The sequence below is a fragment of the Pelobates fuscus genome, chromosome 5, assembly GCF_036172605.1.
Source record: "Pelobates fuscus isolate aPelFus1 chromosome 5, aPelFus1.pri, whole genome shotgun sequence".
In the NCBI taxonomy this organism is placed as follows: Eukaryota; Metazoa; Chordata; class Amphibia; order Anura; family Pelobatidae; genus Pelobates; species Pelobates fuscus.
The window spans coordinates 287,829,741-287,854,771 of NC_086321.1; the positions used below are offsets into that span (position 1 = coordinate 287,829,741).

Sequence of the window (25,031 nt, forward strand, 5' to 3'; positions counted from 1 at the left end):
AAGGATGCAGACTTCTTCCTGTACCACTGCTTGAAGAAGGTGTCTTCCAGAAACTGTCAGTAGGACTGGGAGTTGAGCTTGACTCCATCCTCAACCCGAAAAGTCCCCACAAGCTCATCTTTGATGATACCAGCCCAAACCAGTACTCCACCTCCACCTTGCTGGCGTCTGGACTGGAGCTCTCTGCCCTTTACCAATCCAGCCACGGGCCCATCCATCTGGCCCATCAAGACTCACTCTCATTTCATCAGTCCATAAAACCTTAGAAAAATCAGTCTTGAGATATTTCTTGGCCCAGTCTTGACGTTTCAGCTTGTGTGTCTTGTTCAGTGGTGGTCGTCTATCAGCCTTTCTTACCTTGGCCATGTCTCTGAGTATTGCACACCTTGTGCTTTTGGGCACTCCAGTGATGTTGCAGCTCTGAAATATGGCCAAACTGTTGGCAAGTGGCATCTTGGCAGCTGCACGCTTGACTTTTCTCAGTTCATGGGCAGTTATTTTGCGCCTTGGTTTCTCCACACGCTTCTTGCGACCCTGTTGACTATTTTGAATGAAACGCTTGATTGTTCGATGATCACGCTTCAGAAGCTTTGCAATTTTAAGAGTGCTGCATCCCTCTGCAAGATATCTCACTATTTTTGACTTTTCTGAGCCTGTCAAGTCCTTCTTTTGACCCATTTTGCCAAAGGAAAGGAAGTTGCCTAATAATTATGCACACCTGATACAGGGTGTTGATGTCATTAGACCACACCCCTTCTCATTACAGAGATGCACATCACCTAATATGCTTAATTGGTAGTAGGCTTTCGAGCCTATACAGCTTGGAGTAAGACAACATGCATAAAGAGGATGATGTGGTCAAAATACTCATTTGCCTAATAATTCTGCACTCCCTGTATATTCTCCTCAACTTGAGTCCTTCATACTGCAGTGCTGTTGAAAGGAGAGGAGGTGACTTGGACCAGCCCCCATCTACATTAGGGGGGGCACCCTGAGGCGATTATACCATTCTTCATCCTGTGAGTGTAACCCAGTAGCGCATTATAATATATTTTATTACAGTGTTACACTATCATTTGTTTTTAGGTTTTTTTGTTGTAGATTTACTGCTATATTCTCCATTTTGTCGGTTGTACCTATATTAACAGAGGACCCAAGAATGAGGAATACCAGAAATAAACCTGCAGGAGTGAGAGAGGATCTGTATATGTTTTGTAGTCCTTGTTATTAATTTCTATATCTACATCAGTTAATTGTACGTTCCCCTCTGCTTTTCATTGTTTCCTTCAGCCTTTTTGTCTTTTAAAGTCCCTGTATTATTTTACCTCCTGTACTGCACTACAGCCTATGTGGTAGTGATTTCTAAATACAATTATTATACTGCTAATAAAAAACAAACAAAAAAAAAACATTTATTCATGTTGGGTTTATTGGGTATTCTCCACTTCCCTGCCCCCATCTGAGAGGGATTTCCATTGTGAATCTGAAGATGTGTCAAGGGCCATGGGGGCGCCAAGTATTTACAATGAGGCCATTATTTGTTTCTCTGGGGCCTACACTCAGCCCTTGAATGGTGCTAGTAGCCAGTTGTCACCACTCAGGCCCTGCAGATGGTGCTATATTATATCTATAGCTGTGGCCGTGCAAAGCATGACAGAGGCTTTTAATACATGGCTCCATAGAAAGTTTAAAGCTCAGCCAGTGTCACTGCGCCTTTAAATCCCAGCTGATCTGCTCTGTCAGCTTTCCCATGCGCTCATTTCCATAGCCCCGCCCACTCTCACATACACCAAACTCGGTCAGAGTGACGTATTGGCACTGCCCTTTAAGTATGTATCACCAAGGGGGGCGGGGCCGACAGTTAGGATTCCTCAAGCTGTCAATCATTTCACGGCCCGCCCTTAAACACCAGTACCTCCCTTTTTTTGCGCTGTGTATAGCCAGCTTTCTCTCGCCGACACGCCCCTTTTCCTCTCATGAATATTGTAGCAAGGCGTCATTTGGAATGCTGCCCACAAGCCTCTTGGGTCACGCCCCCTTTCCAGCTCTAGACGGTACGCCATTGGCCGAGCCGGGAAGACGGCAACTCCAACAGCCAATGGCTACGGCAGGCAGCGCTACTTGGAATGAGTGGGCGTGGCCTGGCGGCGGAGGGGAGCTGGGCCAGCGGCGGTGGCGGTGGGAATGGTGTTGTTAAGATGGCGGCGCTGCAGGAGGAGCGGAGTTACGGACTGTCCTGCGGAAGGGTCGGCGGACGGGTGTCTGTCTACCATGTCAAGCTCACTGACAGCGCCATGCGAGCCTTTGAGAGCTACCAGAGCAGCCAGGTGAGGCGGGCAGGGAGCTGGGGGACCTTCTTACTGGGTGTCTGATGGGAACCCCAGGTCATTAACCCCTTCCATGCCGGGGGCCAGCAGGCTGGGGCTGATTTGTGCCATGTGGGTTATACCTGTTATGGATAGTTGTCCACAGTCACACTCTGAGTCTCACAATCCCTGGGCCTGGCCGCATTGTAGTCCTTAGCAATTCACTAAAGAAGTAGTGTTACCCTCCACATTGTCCCTGCTGCCAGATCACCATTCCTGTCACTGGCAGGCACACCATGTATGGGTAACTGTGACCGCATCATTAACACTTTGTATTCTTATCTTATCTGGGGGGAAGTTGGGGAAGCCTTATAATGTCAGTCTTTACAGCCATACCAAAAACCAAAAAAAAAAAAAAAAAAAACAGCCTCAAAATCTCCATTATGATGAGCAAAAGGGTTGGAGATCAGTATATTGGACTGGAACTCTCATCATTCTCAGCCAATCTGACTGAGTGCACTTAGGGCCACACTCGTTGCCTGCTCCTGATTGTTAGCCTGTAGGTGTGGGGTGTCTGCTAAATGGTGAATTAATACGCCCCCAACCACTCCCAGCACTTAATGGGTTACCTGTCCCCTAATATGGGTTTGTGTGCTGACACTGGCTATAGCCTCTCAATGTATTGCCTGCTTCCTCAGCCTTATATGGCTTTTGCAGTGCCCTGTGGACTTTAACTCTTACACTGTAATAGAAGGGGAAAAAAAAACAAAACCCCAAAAATCAATAAATACTCTAGTTGTCTTCTCTGCCAAGAGATTAACATCAGTCCCTTTAAATTCCACTGAAACGTTTTAGTTTGCTGGTGTGGTCACAAGAATTCCCTAAAAAAAAAAAAAAAAAAATTATTTTTTTTTGCACTGCAGGGGTTACTGCAATATAAAGCAATGATTGCCAAACCCCAGAAGACAGGCAGCATTGGATCATAAAATGCCTTTCTCTTGCTTTTCCTCCTAACCAGTTTAGTTTAAAGATAACTTTCAGGGTGCTGCTTTAAGCTTGTGTCCCAAATCAGTTTGACATCTGCATTACACCTCTTTTATTGTTTTTTGAATTAAAGTTTAGTTTTTATTTAGAAAAATCTCCCTGAATGGCTAGAATTCTGTAATGCCTCCCTCATTATTGCTGCAGATCTGAATTCATTTTTCCTCAAGTAGCTTGCTTGTTCTTTCTCCTTCCACAGTTCAGTATTTGTTTATATGGGAAATTCACCAGAGTTTTTGTACATATGGGTAAATGGTATTTAAGACTATTTTTAGACACTGCTGCAGTTTAGTTTTTGGGAATAGAGCTACTAGCTTTATAGGCTGTGTGAATACTTTTTCATATTTTAGTTCTGTTACTGTAAACCTATACCACTGGGTACGTCAGCCTTCATCGGTACTTATAATTGCCAAGATTGTGCCAATATTAATCCTTTACTGGTAGTTCAACCTCTCTGCTGTTCATTGTTTCATGAGCAGATCTGCTGGAGATTTATGGGGGAAGGGTGCTGTATTCCTTTAAATGAACAGTTTTTCTACTTTTTTGTGTTTTATCAGGATCTAGATATCAAATTCTGGATTTTCTAATCTGGAATACATAGATCTTACAGTTGATGTCACACTCTTTAAAATGTTTTTTTTTTTTTTTTGTAGCTTGGTCAATTAAAATCTACTGTTTGGCACAATCCTATGAGTAGCACCATATTTTCAATTCTATTTTATTTTTAAGTATTTACTCATTCTTTCAATTTTTTCTTTTTTTTTTAAATATAATTTTTTATTGTTTTCACAGATAATACATATAAAATATTAACATTGAATTTCTATATGTCCAATAAGAAGATTTAATCTAGGTTCATCATGAAATTCGTCAAATCAAAATACACAAAGACAGAAACTTACATTACAAAACATAGACTCCGATGTCTGGTGCGGGACACAAAAAAAACCTAGGACTAACTTATTTCTCCTTCTCTTTACAATGCTACAGGGCCAGTATTTATATCTTATTTTTATAACATTTGGTACCTCAGTCTGGACAAGCCAATGATCCCACATAACATATTTCTTGGGCGAATTCAAGTATGCTTAGCAAGAATGTAACTTTGGTTTTTGAGCAAGTTCTTCCTCACCTCTTGTCTCTGTGTTTTTTTTTTTTCTTTTCAATATGTAAATAACTTTTTTTAAATATCCCGATTTATAATTGGAAAGCCTGTGGAGTAAGTTGATAATGATCTTTATGGATAGAACAAATGCGACTGCTGGACATTTTGAAGAGCAAGGGCAGTGCCTGATTTATTTATTTTTTTTAACCATTTTTTTTCTGGTAGTGCTTGTGATAAAGCCTTGGATTCAACCTTGATATATTCTCCAACATTTTTTTTTTTTTCCTCTTTAAAAGTTAGTTGGGGTGCCTGTTCTTGTGATGATGGAATGCTTTAAATTTTCTGAAGAATTTGGAAGTCTGTAGGAACTGGTTTGCAATGTTTATCATATGTAGGACATATCCTGTTGAAATATACAGGCTTGAAATTTGTATACGGTTCGCGTGAAATTACATTGGTGTATGTGTTCTGTTTTTTAAATGCCATAGAGGAGCCATTGTCATAGTTAAGAATTGCCTTTAAGCCACTTATTGTGATTTATGTTACTCACAGAACAAACAAGCAAAAAAACTACCTGTATATTTTAGATATGTTCTTGAACGCTACCATTAAGGGTACCTTACAGACAAAAGCTTTATCGCCTGGCATCAGTGAAGCAAATCATATGCTTCACTGCTTAGGGATATTGTGTGATGAGCAGTTTCTCCAACACACTGCTTGTTTACTCATCCCCCACCTCTTCCTCTGAGGTCTTTAGCTTACCCAGAATGAACCAGCCATCAGTTCTGCTGAATACGCATGAGCACACAACTCTGTGTGTATACATGTGCTTGGGAACCCATAAATATGCTTTCAATTGTTGGCTAGGCTCAACTCGAAACTCCTGTGGATACCACTCCGTGCTGCTTGGAATTCCCTGCACATGTTAATGGTGATAATTTGCTACCTTTTGTAAGAACCATGAGCATAAACACATATAAGCAAGTTTAATCTATTATTATTTTATTTATATAGCGCCATCAGATTCCGTAGCGCTGTACAATCCATCTGTCTTCTCAGTCCGCCACAACTCTTAGTACCTCCAAGTTTTATTTTATTGGACTTCTGTATGTGCGTGGCAGTCCTTTGAAGAATACCCTGTTATGTATTACTGGGCAAATTTATTCTTTGAAATCTTTATAGAAGTGTACCTTACTGAATAATTCATTTTTCAATAGAACTCTAGTTTCACCTCTTAACTTGTCCTCCCATTACTCTAACTGGCCCCCTATTATTATTATTTATTATTATTATTATTATTATTATTGCCATTTATATAGCGCCAACAGATTCCGTAGCGCTTTACAATATTATGAGAGGGGGATTTAACTATAAATAGGACAATTACAAGAAAACGTACAGGAACGATAAGTTGAAGAGGACCCTGCTCAAACGATATGTATTAATACCCCATGTGACCTATACGTTGGTTATTGTGTCTTCCATTCTTGACTTCTGTGAGTCTGTTCCTTTAGCTTGACAGCTTGAGCAAACCCGGGCTTTTGTCACATTTACTTAAACTTTTTATAATCTACCTGCACATTGCCTTAGTATATTCTTGCATCCACAATTAAATATAGGTTTGTCTGCATCTCCTCAACTTAGAAGTTATAATAAAGTTAAAGTGCACAATGGGTTTTCAAATGTTATTGAAAACTGTTTTAATGTGCTAAACAGGAGTGCTAGTTATTAACGCAAAACGTGAGCTATTTTGTGGCCTAGTTAGTCTCCATAGAAACCAGTGGAATGTTCTGCTTCAGCTATTCGCTCCAAATTTAGCACTTTGTCCCAGATTTGCTTTTTGAAATTCACCTAGAGATGTTATGGTTTGGCATTTAATTTTTGGTCTGTTTACTAAAATTGTGAAATGAAAATTTGGGTTACAAAACTCATAGCTATTAGTGTTTTCTCCTTTCTCCCCCTAACTTCTTACTTTTGAATTCGTTTTGCAAGTCTGTTTAAAATACCTCTGTGTAGAGACTGGCTTAAGATGTGGGAATTTGTGATTCTGGAGTAAATGCTACCTAACAGAGGCCAGTTTAAAAATAAATAAATAAAAAAAGCTCCTCAAGCTATGTGCCACAGAACAAAAATGGCTGCAGCCTGGTTTGTACACTGTACGGACTTCTTTTTTTTTTTTTTTTAAGCAGAGCATATATGATTTACTAGCCAAGAGTTATTTTTAGCTTATTCATTTAACTTTCTTCAACCATTGCTTTCATTTGTACCTGGTGTCTTGTTTCTAGAAACACTCCTATCCTAATCCTGACTAACATTGGAAGCGTGTGGTATAATGGTGAGACCCGTGTAATGACCCTGCTGCTTTAACACATTAAAGCGGCACTGTCACACCCTTATTAAAAATTAGTATTTCATAAAGATCATATCTTTTATAAGACTCTCATTATGACTTTTTTAATTCACTGAAATTTCAACCTAGTCAACAGAAAGACAAAGTAGGGACTACTCTGTATTTCACCTTCTGCCTGACCTTTCCTGACACAAGGCGAAGCCTACATGTCAAGGCATGCAGCCCTCATTAGTAACTGCCGCAGGGTATTGGCTGGGTTTGAAGATTCCGTGGTCCTGCGGGATTCCACATAGGCCTCAATACTGTATTCATGCGCATGCATGAGAATACATCAATGACATCGGAACCTGGCAGATGATGAAGAGCAGCAAGACCAAGATGGTGGCGCCCCGAGGGACAGGTTCGGGTACATAATCTCATACTTACCCGACCACCCTTGGCCTCCAGACCATCAGTGGCGATATCCCTGTCAGGACTTTGCGAATTTGGCAAAGTCCCCCGATGTTGATAGTGCCCCTTTTAAGGACAGAGGCAATTGTACAAGTTCTGAATCAAAACAAAACCTGGAATTTGAGCTATATGTCCAACCATAATTTGCTTATTTCATTTTAAGTGCACCCACACGTAATAATAGCATTTTGTTCAGGAGAAATGGGGCTTTCATTTCAGATAACATATTTATAATTTAAAAGTAAATCTAAAAAAGTGAAACATTTTTTATTTTTCTAGTTCTGCATGGCATTTTACCTGTGTGTCTTAATACTGTTGACCTTTACTGCAATAAAATACACATATGTGTTCAGCAGTATTCAAAATGTACAGGTTTTATGGTTTTTTTTACACATTGAAATTTGGCAGATTGGTTTGCTGGACCAATGTTCTTGTTTTTTTTGGTGGACACTTAGTCACAAACCCTGGACAAAATTAATGTTCATATTTGTTTATTCCATTTATCAAACAAACATAGGCCTTTTACTGATGATATCATTGCAATTATGTTTTACTGCTCTAAGACACTCATAATTGTGTTCAGTTATGTCTTATGAGTACAACAGTACCACCCATGTACATGTTTTATGGGGTTTTGAAAAGTTACAGGGTCAAATGTAGGGTTTAAATTCTCTGCACTCCCTTCCTGGCTTGTCAAGTCCCCCAATATATCAGAAATCAAAATTCCTTTTTTATTGGACTAACAATATTTCAAAGACAAACTTTCAAGAGTTTTCCTCTCTTTCTCAGGTCTGAAGCAATAAGTATTTCTGCTGCAAGGAGTACCTGATCGTTCTGGCATGCTATGCCACCATACCAGAGTTAAGCCTCATTTTATAGGAAAGCATAGCATGCTCTAACATCGGGAAAAGGTTAAAGCTCTCACTGGGAATTTCTACAAATGTAGGTGAAATTATCGTGAAAGTGATTTAAGACCTCATAAGTAGTTGTTATATTCAGTTTTATTGTGCTTCAACATTTTTTAAATGTTCTGCATTTCCTGTGACTTAAATGTTGCAGAAGCAATATAGTACTGGTGTGTTGGCATCATGGGGGATGTGTTTCTAAGCAAGGCCAGTTGACTAGGAGCAACAAAACAAAATACATTAAGACAGGGCTTGACAAATTTGCTTGGAAGTAAGGAGCCAGGTTTTTTCAACGTCAAAAATAAAGTTCTTAAAGGGACGCTATAGTCACCAGGACCACAACAGCTTAATTTATTTGTTCTTAAGTCTATAGCTTGTCCATGCATGCTTGTCAATGTAAACACTTTTTTTTCCCGTCAAAAGACAATGTTTACATTGCTGCCTAGTAGCACCTCTAGTGGCAGTCAGCCTCTAGAGGCTCTTTCTGGGTAAGTGCTGCACAATGTGCAGCACCTACATTCAGTGTCTCCATGCTTGTTCTATAGGGATACATTGATTCAGTCCATCTCTGAGATGTTTGCTGCGCAAAGTGGGAAGCATTGTATTGGCTGAGATAGTCAATATTCATAAACTCTGCCATGTAGGTGGAGCCAGCAGCGGGGAGTCTAGTACGGCGTGGGGAGAAAAAGTGAGTTAAAACCTTTCCCATGTGATTGGAGAGGGCAGATCACCTAAACAGGCGCGCGCACACACACTGCAACACAAGCACAAATTTTCACACACACTCACAAATTATAATGTATTTAATATAAACGTTCCCACAATGTGTTTAGTGGGCCAGCATTATGTCATATTTTGGCTCCAGACATCACGGCGAGGCGCTTGCGCTAGGGAGCAGGTCTGGAAGCATACGTCTCCCTTGCCGTGTCCGCAGTCAGCCGCCTGTCTCCTCAGTCTGTTAGCGGCACCCCTCCGTCCCTCAGCTCTTCATGTTCCATGAGCTGGCTGCCTCCCATCCCAGGCTGCCAGGATGGTTGCTCAACAGGCTCATAAATCCCAGGCTCACAAGTTTCCTAGTCGTCATGGCGACCTGGATCCTGTGATTACTTGAGCCCTGCTTTAAGACCATACTCTGTTGACTCTTACAGTTCCATGTGGAAACACCATGAAATGTGATGTTTTATTGAAATAAACGTGAATACGTGGGCAGTAAAATGACACATCAGTGACATCGGAACTTGGCTGACACACTATGTCAAAGTGGGAAAACCCAGGGGAAACTCCACCCCCCCTAAAACTCCCACCCCAAAAACCTGACAGTGGTAAGTGTTTCCAATCTCAACTTCAGCTTTGCAATTCTTGCGTCCTGCCCATTGCTATAGGAATGTAGTACTGTTGTCTACATCATGAGGAAGGTGTTCCCTGGTTAGCAATGTGTTCCCATGCAGGACCAGTTGGGTAGCAGAAAATTAGAAGTAGATGGAGCAGTTTAAGTGTGTTAGTTTATCACTTGTGAAGATACCAATGCTGGAACTGAACAGTAGTTAAAGGACATGAAAGATAAATAGGTCCACCCCTTCTCAATTAGGCAGTTTTCTTTTTTTTTTTTTTTTTTGGTCTTTCAGCACGTCTAGATTTATTTTATGCTCACCAGGCCAACTTTTTTTGTAGGCCCAGCCAGCGTTCAGTTGATCCCTGAAAATCCATCAGGTCGCACATGTGTAAGAGTTGCCTGTCTTTGTACCCACTCTAGTAACTGGGTGTCTGACCTGCTCTGTCCCCTGAGAGGATGACAACGGTCCACTGGATACATGAGGCTAAGCCTCTTTCCCTGAATAACGAGTAAACCGCACTTCCATAAGGTGTCTACCTGGGTATGACGCTCTTAAGTACACGACAATGTCCAGATTCTGTTTTAAACCTTCACCCCCCACTGGTGATGCCAAATAACATATGGAAGCCTGTAGTTTAAACGGTTTAGGCTGTTGGTTGTTCAAATCCCCATTTGCCGCTGAAACACAGTCTTGCATGGTTTATCTGTCTCCGTGGCTTTTTAGTATGTTTTCCCACCTCAGGTAAGAATGTTTGTAATTCAGATTCAAGACTAGTAGAAGTACCTGGGTTTCTGTTCTTTAAGTTCCTCTCAGTTTCTAACTTTTGGGCTTCCTTCTAAGAAATCACATTTAGGAGGTTTTTGGTGCGCATTTAGGCAAGTTACATCCAATAATTTTGCAAAAGAGTGCTGGTAATGGATAGCCTGGCTGTGTAAAGTCCGACTGAATACCGAGCCTTAAAGACAAAAGGCACATAATTGTATTTAACCTGTTTAAAATCCTGCCTCTAATTCCATGCAAACACTTGTTACTATCAAAGCATGTGGCATTAGTTGCTGTTACATGTGCGTTTTTAGCACATAATCAACTTCGTTCTGGGAGAGGCAGGTAATATTGGTTTCTACCTCTCAAAATTTTGATTACTGTGTTAAAAAAAAAAAAAAAAATACAAACATGTATTCCTAACCCTATAGTGTTAAAACCACCATCTAAACCCCCTGATCCCCTCTTGTCTCCCTAAATATAGTAAAATCTTATTTGTATGCAAGTCTGCAGTTCCTGTCTCTGCCCACTGTCTGCTGACCTCATCAGAAGTGGTGATCTGAGCCAATCACAGTGCTGTGTAGGTTTGGCTGAGACTGTCAAGGAGCAGATCAGGGTCAGAGCCAGCACAAGTCAAACACAGCCCTTGCCAATCATTATCTCCTAATAGATATTGAATTAATGCATCTCTATGAGGAAAATTCAGTGTCTGCATGCAGAGGGTGGAGACACTGAATTGGCAGTGCTGCTTACACTGCAGTAATGCCCCAGGAAGAACCTGTAGCAGCCATCTGAGGAGAAGCTACTGGAGTTATCACTAGGCTGTGATGTAAACACTGCATTTTCTCTGAAAAGACAGTGTTTACAGCAAAAAGCCTGAAGGTAATGATTCTACTCTCCAGAACAAATCCAATAAGCTGTAGTTGTTCTGGTGACTAGTGTCCCTTTAATGTAGTTGTCCTTGTGTCTATAGCCTGTCCCTGCACACATTTCAATGTAGAAAAGAGGTGCTATCTGGGTCAGTGCTGCACATAGTGCAGAACATGCATTCAGTGTCTCCACGCTTTACATGGAATTGCTGAATGTTCCCCATCTCTGAGGAGATTCTGATTGGTGCAAGCTACACATGCAAAATAGCCTCCCAATGCTTTCCCATAGGAAAGCATTGGGTTGGCTCAGATCATAAAGATTTATGATCAGTCATAGAGTAGAGGCAGGGCCAGCTGCGGCAAGAGCAGCACAGCCCTTTCCCATGTGATTGCTTAGGTGACCATTCCCCCTCCAGTCACACTCACTGACCGACACTGCGTAGCTGCCCGTCTGCCTCAATCCTCCAGGAGACCCCCGCCGTGCGCAAGCTAATGCTCTCCCTCAGCCGACCGACCGCACACCAGTACTCTTCATGAGTAGACTGGCCGCCCGCCAACCACCTCTGGATGGAACTGGCCAACAAATCCCAGACGCCAGGACAAAAATCCTAGTCGCTATGGTAACCTGGTGCGTGGTCGAGCACTGATTTACAGTGTAAGGTGCAGATACACAACGAGGTGGATCTGCTTATACCAATTTCAGAGTTCTATTGCCTATCCTTTCTGCTATGAGGGGAGGAGCTAACCCATAAGTAAATGCTGCCATGTATAATGATCAGGAAAAGACAATTAAGTTTTTTTTTTTTTGTTTTTTATTGAAGTCGCTAGTCTGAATGACAGCCAAAGTAATGTGGAAATTTCAAAACACAAATGAAAATGCCATTTCTGAGAAATGTGTTTACACTGCTGCAGAGGTAGCACTTGCTTAAAGGACCACTATAGGGTCTTTGGGTCTCCCCACCCACCCTCTGGGTCACACTCCCGGGTTAAATTCTTACCTTTCAACAGCGCCGGGCTCCCTCGGTGCTGGGGACTCTCCTCCCTCTTCCGTCATGCGCGCATTCAGTCAATCCATAGGAAAGCATTTCTCAATGCTTTCCTATGGACGCTGGCGTCTTCTCACTGTGAAGTGTTTGTGACTAAGTAGCTACTAAGAAAGACTAAACATACCCCACTTTCAATACCTTGGGTTGTCTACTTTTTCAAATGGTATGCCATTATGGGGGTAATTCTCATTCCTGGGCTACCACACCGTCTCAAAGGTAACATTACTAATCTGGCAAATTTCAATTTGAAAATTGAATGTTCTATATTTGACCCTGTAACTTTCCAAAACACCATAAAACCAGTTAATGGGGGGTACTGTTGTACTCGTGAGACATCGCTGATTACAAATATGTGCATTTGTTTGCAGTAAAACAGTATTATGACATTCACAGCTAAAATGTCAGGCGGAAATACAAATGTAAAAAAAAAATCTTATTTTCTCACTTTTTTTTAAATTTTGTTAATAATAAATTATGTTCCATATATGAATAGTTAATGATAAATTAAAGCCCTGTTTCTCCTCAACAAAATTATATATAATAAGTGTGGGTGCACTTAATGTGACAGCGGTGAATTACGGTTGAACAGACATATAGCGCAAATTCCAGTTTTTGTTTACGTTTTGTTTTGAACAGAACGTGCACGATTGACTCCGTCCTGAAGGGGTTAAAATCTCCCTTCTGCCCCTACTTTCTATACTACCAGTGGTTGCTCACTGTTGTAAAAAAGACCCCCCACTATTCTAATAAAGTTCCCCTTGGTGTGGCACTTATAAAAATAACATGTGGGGCTAAGATACAATTGAGGGCTGGGAGGGGGCCTACTGCCTGCCTCCCCCCTCTCCTTGCCTATGAGCGGTACAAAGTTACAATGGTGGGGGACTTATTGTCCCATCTTCAACCCATGAGGAATGGGTTGGGGCCTTAGTGACAATAGGGGGAGGACGTATTTTATCCTTCCCTGGCCCCCACTCGTGAGCGGTTGGTATGGACCCTAGTGACAAATGGGGAGGGGGTCTATTGTCACTTTCCCCACCTGCCCCTAATGGACTAAGTTACAACGGGAGGGGCCTATGGTCCCCACCCATTAGCGGCAGGTGGGGGACCTACTGCCTCACTCTTTCGCAGGCCCCCACCCATGAGTTAGCCAATTCAAGCTTTCCTTAGGAAAGCATTTGGAAGCTATTGCGCAGCCAAACGCAGCACTGCGTCAATCGGTAACTTCTCATAGAGATACATTGATTCAATGCATCCCTATGGGGAACATTCAATGCCTCCATGTAGAGGCTGGAAACGCTGAATGTCAGTGCTGTACACTGCAGCACGTGACTAAGAAGCACCTCTATTGGCCGTCTGAGTGACTGCCGCTAGAGGTGTTACTAGGCAGCAATGTAAACCCTGCGTATTCTCTGAAAACATAGGGTTTACATTGAAAATGCCTGCAGGGACAAGCTAATAGAAAACCGAACAACTACATTAAAGGACCACTATAGTGCCAGGAAAACGTATTCGTTTTCCTGGCACTATAGTGCCCTGAGGGTGCCCCCACCCTCAGGGTCCCCCTCCCGCTGGGCTCTGGTGTAAGGAAGGGGTTAAACTTACTTATTTCTCCAGCGCCGGGCGGGGAGCTCTCCTCCTCCTCCTCCTCTCCGCCTCCGATCCTCCCTTTAGGTTGAATGAGCATGCGCGGCAAGAGCTGCGCGCGCATTCAGCCGGTCTCATAGGAAAGCATTTACAATGCTTTCCTATGGACGCTTGCGTGCTCTCACTGTGATTTTCACAGTGAGAATCACGCAAGCGCCTCTAGCGGCTGTCAGTGAGACAGCCACTAGAGGATTTGGAGGCTGGATTAACCCATTTATAAACATAGCAGTTTCTCTGAAACTGCTATGTTTATAATAAAAAGGGTTAATACTAGAGGGACCTGGCACCCAGAGCATTTCATTAAGCTGAAGTGGTCTGGGTGCCTAGAGTGGTCATTTAAGCTGTAGTGGTTTGGTGAATATAGTGTCCTTTTTAATAATTGTATCTTTTTCATGTGGGAGGGGCTTTGTTTTTAAAAATGCATAATAAAAACTCCTAGATTCCAGGCAAATTTGTCAAACCCTGGTGTATGCATGCATCTCATAATGGATATTTTTACTCCTGCTGCTGTTATAAAATGCATTTGGTTTAATTTTCTCCTTCTTCAGAACTATGATACTTGCAAAGTGGTATTAATAGTTCATCTAGTGCAAATAGTCTGACAAAACAGAAGCCTCCTTAAATTTTATTTATTTTTGTCTGAATTTTATAAGGCAAGAACTCTGCCTTACTGTTCCTCCTGATACTTGTATTTTGCTTTGGCCATAAATCACTCTACCTCCTCTCACTACCCAGGATATTGCTGGTCACTTCATAATTTCCCCTTTCCAGGGACAGGGCCCACAGGAGGAGAGCTGGGGGAGGGATGTCTTCGCCAACCTCTCTCTCTCTCTCTCTCTCTCTCTCCCTTCTGACTTCCTATAAACAATGCCTTCTTACTTCCTGTGGCTGTGGGGAAAGATTTGAAGGCTTTCTTTCCTCTGAGACCTGTAAAACAGTGAATCTCTTTTAAAGGTGCAAGCTTTCTACTACTTGCATGAAGATCACCAACCTAGCCAGGCACTTCACATTGTAGATACTAAATGTATCAAAAATCCACACAGCATTGAATATGCATACAGTCCAGATTTAAGGTGAAAACTGTCATGCATTTGCAAAGATGGAAATTATAGCAGAGCTGTCGTTCGGAGAGTACTTGTATCCAGGGCCAAAGGTGCATAAACGTTTTCAGGAGCTCCTAATCTGAACACATTACAACAGAGTAAAAAACTATATAATTTTTGTGCTGTTGTCATCTTTCAGATAGGTTTACATTTGGAGAAAATGAAAGCATGCCTTTGGTATGCAATATTGTTTCCCTGTCTTGTAATTCCTTCGTCAAAGTATTCTAAAATGTGATTCACTAATATAAGTGGGGAATTATCACCAATAGAACCTGTCTACTGAATTCCCTGGTGACTGCCCCACCTTTAGAACTTTAAACGGCCTTTTAGAAAATCAAGTTAGAGGAATGGGTATCAAAGTGTTAAAAAGTACTAAAGTGGGACAGTCACAGTGGAACCAGCAAGTACATTCCATTGGCGACTCCTCCCATTTTTACATCTTCGCATCACTGTTCAGAACAGAACACTTTGATGAATCTCATCTCCCTTTTGTGGCTAAATAGAGTAATACATTAGTCACACTTTGAGTTGAGCAGTAGTAAAGTTTTTCTTTTCGCCCCACTGTGAATAAGTTAATTGCTTTACAAGGTCCTGTGTTTTATCTCTCAAGGTTATTCACTAAAGTGAGAATTTAAAATGAAATTCAGATTTAAGGCCAAAGTCATCGAACTGGAAGCATAGTTGACTTACAGAATGTTTCCAGTTTGACCATTTTTACCATTTCATTGGAAATTCACTTTAAATTTTATTTAATGAATATCCAAATCTGTTCCGATACTAGCTAGTAACCCAAATATGCAACCACTGGATATTCCTGTATTTCTTTAATTCTATTTTGCTATAATTTGTATTTTCTCAACATATGTATATGGAATATTTACTCCCTACGTAGAAACTGATATTGGTTTACAGTATTTATGTTGGGTATTTCCCTCATGGTTAGGTAGTACTGGAAATGGCTGCAAGTGGGCATTTTTAATAAATGATAAACTAGAGCTCAAAATAAAGGTACAGAATGTGGGTGAAGGATTTTATTTTTGTTTTGTTTACCCATTCTCACTATTGTCTTGTAATTAACACGTTCTTTCTGTTAAGTGTTCTATTTTGTTCCTGTACAGAAAATGTACAAAGCATTCTATGGACTGTTATGCAGAAAGGTACACGATCAATATGAAGAAAGTACTAATTGGCATTCTCAAAGCAAAAAGCTTTGTAAAATGAGTAATATATATTGAAGAACAATATGCAAGTGACATGTCTAAATATATCCTTATTCTTAGGCCTCAAGCCATTAGAAGGACCTTGTGCCACTTCCAATCTCCTCTTTTTTAATGTATGAAGGCTTGCTTCTGCCTATGAAACACTTAGAATGCAAACATAACCATTATTTAGTAGATATTCCTCCAATGAACATTTCATTCTGCATTAAATTGGGGTAAATCTAAAGTCGGCTTGCAAAAACTACAGATCTCTCGCTTGCAGCTTTTGCAAGACCTCCCCTTCTCCTCCAGCCCAGACTTTCTGTGGCTGTCCAATCAAAGACTTTCCAATGCAGCTTATTGAGAAGTCTGCGCAAGGCAGGTGCTCTGGTCAATTCCTGCCTCTTGAGTCAACCAACCAGGAAGTATTCACACACAATGTGTGACAGCCAGGGGGTTGTAACAAGGTTAATTTATATTAAAATCTGAACTTTTTGTAAATTGATTGAGGAGACGCACTTCAACAAGCTAAAGTGCTCTGTGTTTGGAGTGTTCTTTTAAAACAGTATTGTTACCTTCTGGGGTCATTGCATATATAACAAAGACCCCTGAAGGTGACATTGCCATTTGATGTATGTGCGGTGGACCCAAAGTGCATTGCAGGTGAACTACTTGCCTGAAGCTGTCCCTCACAGCCAATGGCAATACACTTCATTTTCTGTTCTTCCATTCTTGCGCATGGACAAGAGTACAAGAATGCTATCTACAGTGGATCCCACAGGAGTCTCTGTAAATACTGTCTTGCCATTGAGACAAGGACTTTTTCCCACAACCATTAGTTGTGATGGCTAGGTGAAATGACAAAACTTGTCAGAGGAGCCTTCTCCTTTTGTCAGATTTGTCACACAGATAAAAAAAAAAAAACATAAGACAAAGTAATCCCTAATTTGTCTTATATCTTTTGACTGCATTAGGATTCCAACATGGTCATTGTGAGTATTTTATGTAATTCTGATTTATTTATTTATTTATTTGTTTGTTCTTTATGAAATGCTCTGTTTTAACAGGGGGGAGGGGAGAGGGAGGTGACAGAGCTGTTTTATCAGAACCCTCCAAACACCATAAGCATGACAGCCTGCTGAAATGGGTACGGTGCTTGGAATAAATTGATTACATTGTGTTAGTACCTATCAGACCGTTTTAGCAAAGCTTGACACTAAACTGGGTCTTGCTAGGTGACAGTCCTGCTACCGGTCTTCTTGAGCACTAAAAGCCAGATGCCATTGTAGCCACGCACCACAGGAAAGAAAATCATCCTGCACTCAGGTTCTGCAATAGGCTCTGGCCACGCACCTGAGAGTTGTTCCGAGCAAACGGCAGACAACGCAATATGCCCAAATATTGCATAGCACCTTTTGTAAGGAGGCTTACGCTCTAATAAATTCACCATCAATAGCCTTGGAGTGTTCCTGTGTTTTTATACTTTCCAGTGTAGCAATGATCTGTGGGAACTAGGAAAGTGTCAAATTGTACAAAAACAGTTTTACAGATTACACTAAGATGCCGCCAAGGCATACTTGGCACTGTAACCACTACTTTGCAATAGTGGTTTTGGTTCTTTAAATGTACATTTCTACATATAACATCCCTTTGGTGTTTCCCCCCCCCCTCCCCCCCCAAGTCCCCACAAAATATTTCACAAAATTTCTGCCAGCTTGTACATTAACATGTATAGTTTCTTCCCCTACATATTAACCGTTCCTCAGCAAATGTTTAATTCCTGCTAAAGGCCATGAATTGGGGAAAACCCCTTTTATCTCCTTAACATCTGCTTGCATGAAATTTGCCTTAAAAAAACACTGTAGGCACCCAGATGACTTCAGCTAATTGAAGTGGTCTGCGTGCTGTGACCCTTTTGCACTTAGTGTTGCAATGTTCACATTGCAGCTCTAAGTCTGCCCTCCGTGGCTGTCTACAAGGCAGTAACTAGAGGGCTTTCGGAATCCAAATGGACTTTTGGTCTTCATGAACCTCCAGCGTCAGAATTTCCTTATATGAAAGCATTGAGTAATACTTTCCTATGGGTAGTTTAAATGCGTGTGCGGCCATTGCTGCGCATGCGCATTAGGTCTCCACCAGCTGAGGGGGGGACGACCTATTAACCATATAGTGCCTGGAAAATTGCTAGTTTTTGTGGCACTAAAGGATTCCTTTTAAAGTTTGCTTAAAGGGACACTATAGTCACCAGAACAATTATAGCTTATTGAATTTGTTCTGGAGAGTAGAATAATTACCTTCAGGCCTTTTGCTGTAAACACTGTCTTTTCAGAGAAAAGGCAGTGTTTACATTAAAGCCTAGTGATAACTTCACTGGCCACCCCTTAGATGGCTGTTAGAGATCCTTCATGGGTCATGGCTCCCTAAAATGCATCCATACATTCAGTGTCTCCACCCTCTGCATGCTGGCACTGACCTTTCCTCATAGAGATGCATTGATTCAATTCATCTCTATGAGGAGATGCTGATTGGCCAGGGCTGTGTTTGAATCGTGCTGGCTCTGCCCCTGATCTGCTTCTTTGTCAGTCTCAGCCAAACCTATGGGGAAGCATTGTGATTGGATCAGGATACCACTTCTGCTGATGTCAGCAGGCAGTGGGCAGGTCTAAAGGAAACAGGGACAAGTAAGCATCTGCAGACTTGCAAACAAGTAAGATTTTACTATATTTAGGGAGGCCGGATGGTGGTTTTAACCCTATAGGGTCAGGAATACATGATTGTGTTTCTGACCCTATAGTGCTCCTTTAATCCTTGCATAGATTAAGAAATATCTGTATCCTTGGGTTAGCAGTATGCAACTAAGCTTAAAGGGACACTGTAGACACTATAACCACTGGTATGTTATCTAATTGAATTTGTTATAGCACCTGTAGTTCCCTGGCACTGTTCTTCTATTAGTGCCAACCCATTTTCAAACAGTTAAACACTGAATGTGGGTCTGTGACTTCCTGTAGGTCCTCCCCACTGGGTGCATACCTAAGGTAGAAATTGCACACTACTTTGTAGTCCTACCTGAATAGATGCTGTAATAGGCTGAAAGTGAGCAGCTGACACTGAGCCAATCACTTTTACTCATGCTATTCTCTCATTAGCACAAGCACTACAGAGGGGTGGTTGCCAGGGGGCTATCATTTGGCATTAAAACATAAATGGAAGGACAGCAGCAAGGGGGCTTCAGACACTATATAACCACCCCAATGAGAAATTGGTTACATTGCCTATAGTGTCCCTCTAACCATTCCTGCGCTGCTAAATTTATACCTGGTGCCTCTGTCAATGTTACTGCCTAAAGGGTTAAAAGTTGTGTTCAGTGGCATCTTCTTATACCCCACCACCTGTAGCCTATGATCGCATGGTGTGATGGAGTGCATGCTCATCTTGTACAGATATTTTGAATGGATAATTAGGAAAACTGTCTACACAGAAACTCTGTGGCTTAGCTCAAAGTGGTGTAAAGAAAGTTCCTTTTTAAAAGCTGCATTGATGCATCCACACTACTTGTGCTTTGTAACTACACAATACAGCTTTCAGAATTTATGTTCACTGTGAAACTGAGTGGGCTTGACATCTCTAGCGAGCTCAAGGCTGAGTGCATGGACTGTACTTGTAACTGCCATAGGAAAACCCTGGAGTCAGTCAGAAAAGCAGGCAAAGTTCAACCCCAAAGCTTTCTTTGAACTTGGAAACCAGCAAAGCCTCTTTTAATGCAATGTTTCTCAAATAGTGTCTACAATACATAATGAATGTAAAGATTGCATAAACACAATCTGCTTGCAACTGTGTTAGCATAACACAGGCATTACGAAAAGCTAATGGCTTTTAACACTCACTTATGAATATAAGTATGTAAATATTTCTCAATTGCAGGTGTTCATTGACATACGCCACATATTTGTGTTACTTTTGACAGTGCAATGTACTTGCAACGCTACTAGGAAAGTGTAAAAAATCACCTTTATATTTGACCTGTGTCTTTGTTGAGGTGGTAGAATCCCTATTTGCATTAATACAAGTTGTGTTCATGTTAACACATCTATAGAATATGATAGGACCCATTTTAAAGTAAACAAAAATGCTCAGTATAGGTTCAGGTCAGTTCATGAGAGTTCAAGGCAATGGTTTTCAAGCTCATACAGTTAGTAAATGTGTTGAATTTAATTCCCCTGTCTGTGGTGCAGATGTGAATATTTTGTAGTAGATGAAAATGTCGTGTTTTTTTTTTTTTTCTCTCTCTCTCTCTCTCTAATTTGGAAATCATCCTTCACAGATTGTGTACTATTCCAATACTTAAGGGGTTAACCAGACAAGCGCTGGCTTCCAGTTTTGCTTTGTCTGATAGATTTCGTTATTTCCCTGGAAACAGAAATGCAGATTTCTTGTGCGTGCTCTGTGAATGACACACTGTAGTTTGTCATACCTGCTCTGACGTCCATCCTTGTTTGCGGCTAAAAAAAGAATGTGACATTTTGATCTTGAGCAATTTCGGTTTCTCTGGCTTTTTCCCTATATTGACCTGTGAAATTAATTGAGGCACCAGCGAGTAAAATCAATCCTCACAGATGCATGGTGTCATTTATTTATTTTATTTATTTTTATTAAACCTATATATACATCAACAGGTCTTAATGTGGAATACTTTGGTGATGGAATTAAAATGTTTTGGGCTGTGGTTCCTTGGCTCCATTGCCTTTGTGCCATGTATCTCATGTTAATTTCACCTCTTAGCAAAATATAACCATGTTCAGGTCAGACCATAGTACTACCTGTGTACTGCCAACAGTGATTATCCAACTTTTAGTTAAAGGTACAGTTCAGGACATTTGTTTTGTATTGTACATACAGTGTATAATAGTGGAGGGATTTTTGTATGTATGTATATACACACAAAAAAATACCTTCCTTAACCCATGCTGTTCAATGTTGTCATGTAGTTCAGGAATTCAGAGGAAGCAGGGCATTCCAGGATTCTACAGTTCCAGGAAAACTGGTTTGTTTTCCTGGCACTAGAGCATCCCTTTAACAAGTTAAATCTGAATGGCTGAAACGAGACTGGACTTAGAAAACGTATCCAGATTGGCTATTTTCCATTTTAAAATGTGGTTCTTTTTTTTCTTTAGTTAAACGAATTGTGTAGAAATTTATATAGGTAAAACGGTGACGTATGTTGAGTACACATAAAATTAAATAAATCCTTAGATGAGTGGCATGAGTGCTTAGCAAAACATACCAAGAGGAATAAACACACATCTGAGAGGCCCTAGTCACTAGATTGTTTCTGAATATAGGTAAGCCTTAGCAATATACTGCAAAACAAATCCAATAGTGTATTAGTCAGTCCTAGCATTCCATTTTAATATTTTTGGGTATATATATAATGTGTGTGTCTCTCTTCTCAGACTGACACACTTCTAACCAGCTATTTACTGAGACTCTGTGATAGAGGACCTTATTGCCCCTTTTAAAATGGCACAGGGTGATGCATGCACATGCCAAGACTGAAATTCCTATCCACCAGAGAAACTTGATGCATGTCAGTCTCTGGTTTGAAGTGTAGCTTTTCTTGCCTGGTCAGCGGAGTCTGCTGATACCTTTCGGCCTATTAAAACCTGTAACTGTGGCTGCTGCCTCATTTATGCAGTGTAACAGACATCTTTTTCCTCTATGTGCATACTGCGCTCTGGTCTGTGTCCTTGTTCAGATTTGTGCTAAATCTACCCTGTGCGTAAACGTTTGGCGCTTGGTATGCCTTTCTAGTGCACATTTACTTTCTGTGGTAGTGCTCTTTGAGAAATCCTGAAAACTGTTGTTGACACATTTTCTGCCTCATTGCAGACAAACCCCTCACTAGAGCCAGCTGCTTGTATTACAAGTGGCTACAATAAATCTGCTCTCTGAATTGTAATCTGTTGTGAACCTCTTTGCCTTCAGGTCCTTTGGAGAATGGGATTAAATGGGTTAACAGTTCGGCTCAAATTAATGCTTTTCTTGGAGAGTTGAATTGAGAAAATGCTACAAAGAGAAGATAGGCTGGTTTTAAAGAAAATATGTGAAAGCTCGAGACACTGCATCCATATGGTGATATACACAGCCTGCTCTCAGTGGAAATGTGTTGAGATGTAATTTAGAGTAAATAAAGTATGTATGTTGATATACATTGTGCCGTCGTCTTTGGAGTACACAGATCTTGTCTGGGTCTGCGTCACATATTTATCCATGCTTTCTGCTGACACAAGGGAACCAGCAACCATGTAAGAATTTAATTTCTTACCTACTGATTGATATGGGTAATTTATTTGGATTGAATGGGATTAGAAATAGACGTGGCAAGGAGAAAGTCATCTTCATCTTCCCTCAGTGTGGCAAGATTTTTTTGTTTTGCAATTCTTAGAACTGACGAACTGACTACTTTCTCTAGGTCTTAAGTATCAGCTGTAACTGAAAAGCAACTTTTAACGACATTATTGTTGAATGGTTTGGGAAACAAGGTTATGATTGAGTGCATAGGGTGGAGGATGTAAAGGGGGGTGTGTGTATTGGGGAAAAAAAAATGTTATTATTATATATATTTGTATCCCTTACCACACTTTTTATTATATATATTTATATATATATATATATATATTTTTTAACTACAATGTTAAACAAATATGCAAACCAGTCAAGCTTTGCTTTTCCCACAGAAATCTAAAATGTGTAGTGATGTTACTACCGCAAAGGATTTTGGGTGGGCATATGCAAATTAGTTTAACGATTAGGGATGCACTGAAATGAAAATTATGGGCCGAAACGAAAATTAATATTAGACTTTTTAATGAATTTAATCTAATATGAAAAACTTCCCTTCTCTTTTAGTGGTTCCCCCCTCTAGTGTTCCTCTCCCCTCCTTCTTTTTTTAGTGTTGTTTTTTTTCCCCTACTCTCCAGTCCCATAGTGTTTTTCCCTCCCTCCCCCACTCCCCCTGTCCCATGGTGTTCTCTTCTCCCACTCCCCCTGTCCCATGGTGTTCTCTTCTCCCACTCTCCCTGTCCCATGGTGTTCTCTTCTCCCACTCTCCCTGTCCCATGGTGTTCTCTTCTCCCACTCTCCCTGTCCCATGGTGTTCTCTTCTCCCACTCCCCCTGTCCCATGGTGTTCTCTTCTCCCACTCCCCCTGTCCCATGGTGTTCTCTTCTCCCACTCCCCCTGTCCCATGGTGTTCTCTTCTCCCACTCCCCCTGTCTCATGGTGTTCTCTTCTCCCACTCCCCCTGTCCCATGGTGTTCTCTTCTCCCACTCCCCCTGTCCCATGGTGTTCTCTTCTCCCACTCCCCCTGTCCCATGGTGTTCTCTTCTCCCACTCCCCCTGTCCCATGGTGTTCTCTTCGCCCACTCCCCCTGTCCCATGGTGTTCTCTTCGCCCACTCCCCCTGTCCCATGGTGTTCTCTTCGCCCACTCCCCCTGTCCCATGGTGTTCTCTTCTCCCACTCCCCCTGTCCCAAGTGCAGTATTCTTGACTCTTCATGTTATCATTACTATCTTTCATTGTGATCTATAATCATCTGAATTGTTAATGCAAGCAAGTCTGTTAAACTAGGCACTACAAAAAAAATATTTCTGCAAATTTGACAGCCGGAATTTTGGTGCATCCATACAAAGAATCACATTTTTTGGCTGATTTCATTTTAAACATGGATTCCTTTGAGACTGTGTTTGCTGTATACAGCAGCTTTGAAACACAACTTAGGAAAAGGTGCAACGCCAGTGAACCACTCATGGACAGCTGTTTTATTGTTAATGCAAATCATCAGCATGAGGTTGGTTACTGGTTTTCTTATTGAGGCCTGGTAGTGCTTGGGAAGCAAAAACGAAAAACGTTATGGTGGGGGAAAAAATTGTGATTGAAAACCCCTTCCAACTGAAGTCTGTGGATAGTTAATACATACGTGTGTTTTTTTTCATTCCTTACCCATTACATGAAAACCCCTTCCATGTGGTTATTTGTATTCAAAATTACTCCAGTAGGTACTTGCATGCTGCCAAGAATGCATTGTTTAACACTGATGCTGCTATTCAGGGTGTGAAGTCTGGAACCGGTGCAGTGCAGAACCTCTTCGGATCAGAAGTTAATTACCCAGTTCCCTGTGTGTAGAGCGATCATATAAGTAAAGGCTATCTTCCTGGTACATGGTGACATGTGGAAATGGGTCCTAAACATTATCCTTCTTGCTGATCTTTTTGTATCCCTATCTGATAATACCACATTTAGGTTATTTTCAGTGATTTGTAGATGTTGCTTTTGCATGTTTTTAAATTAAAGGTACAACTTTAATTTCTATTTTTTCCTTTAATGAATAAATTACACAACAACTTTAGACACACTTCAAATTCATTGCATTCATAATCTTACTGCTCACCTACTCCCACAGGAACATTGCAAACTAACTGCCCTTACCTGTACACATACCTTACTTAATTTGCCCACATACATTCGTAACTAGCCACTTGTATACAATTACCAGTATAACTAACAAGTCAGTAGTATACATACTTAAAGGACCACTATAGTGACAGGAAAACAAATTAGTTAAAACCCCTTCAGCCACTTACCTTTCTCCAGCGCCGGGCTCCCTCGGCGCCTGCTTACTCTCCTCCTCCTGCCGACGTCCGATCCGAATGCCCATGAGCGCCAAGAGCCGTGCGCGCATTCAAACCGCCCATAGGAAAGCATATACTCAATGCTTTCATATGGACGTCAGCGTCTTCTCACTGTCATTTTCACAGTGAGAAGCGCCTCTAGCGGCTGTCAGTGAGACGGCCATTAGAGGCTGGATTAACCCTCAGTGAAACATATAAGTTTCTCTGAAACTGCTATGTTTTCTA

At 41.2% G+C, this 25,031-nt stretch overlaps 1 protein-coding gene across 1 annotated transcript in view; it reads left to right on the top strand.

Annotated features, from left to right (window-relative positions):
* Positions 1 to 2,126: 2,126 nt before the first annotated feature.
* The window catches only part of ELL (elongation factor for RNA polymerase II), a 118,546-nt gene continuing 95,641 nt past the window's right edge, over positions 2,127 to 25,031 (top strand). The window contains exon 1 of the mRNA XM_063455406.1: positions 2,127 to 2,327. Within this exon, the coding sequence (XP_063311476.1) occupies positions 2,127 to 2,327 (201 nt within the window). The remainder of the gene's footprint in view (positions 2,328 to 25,031) is intronic.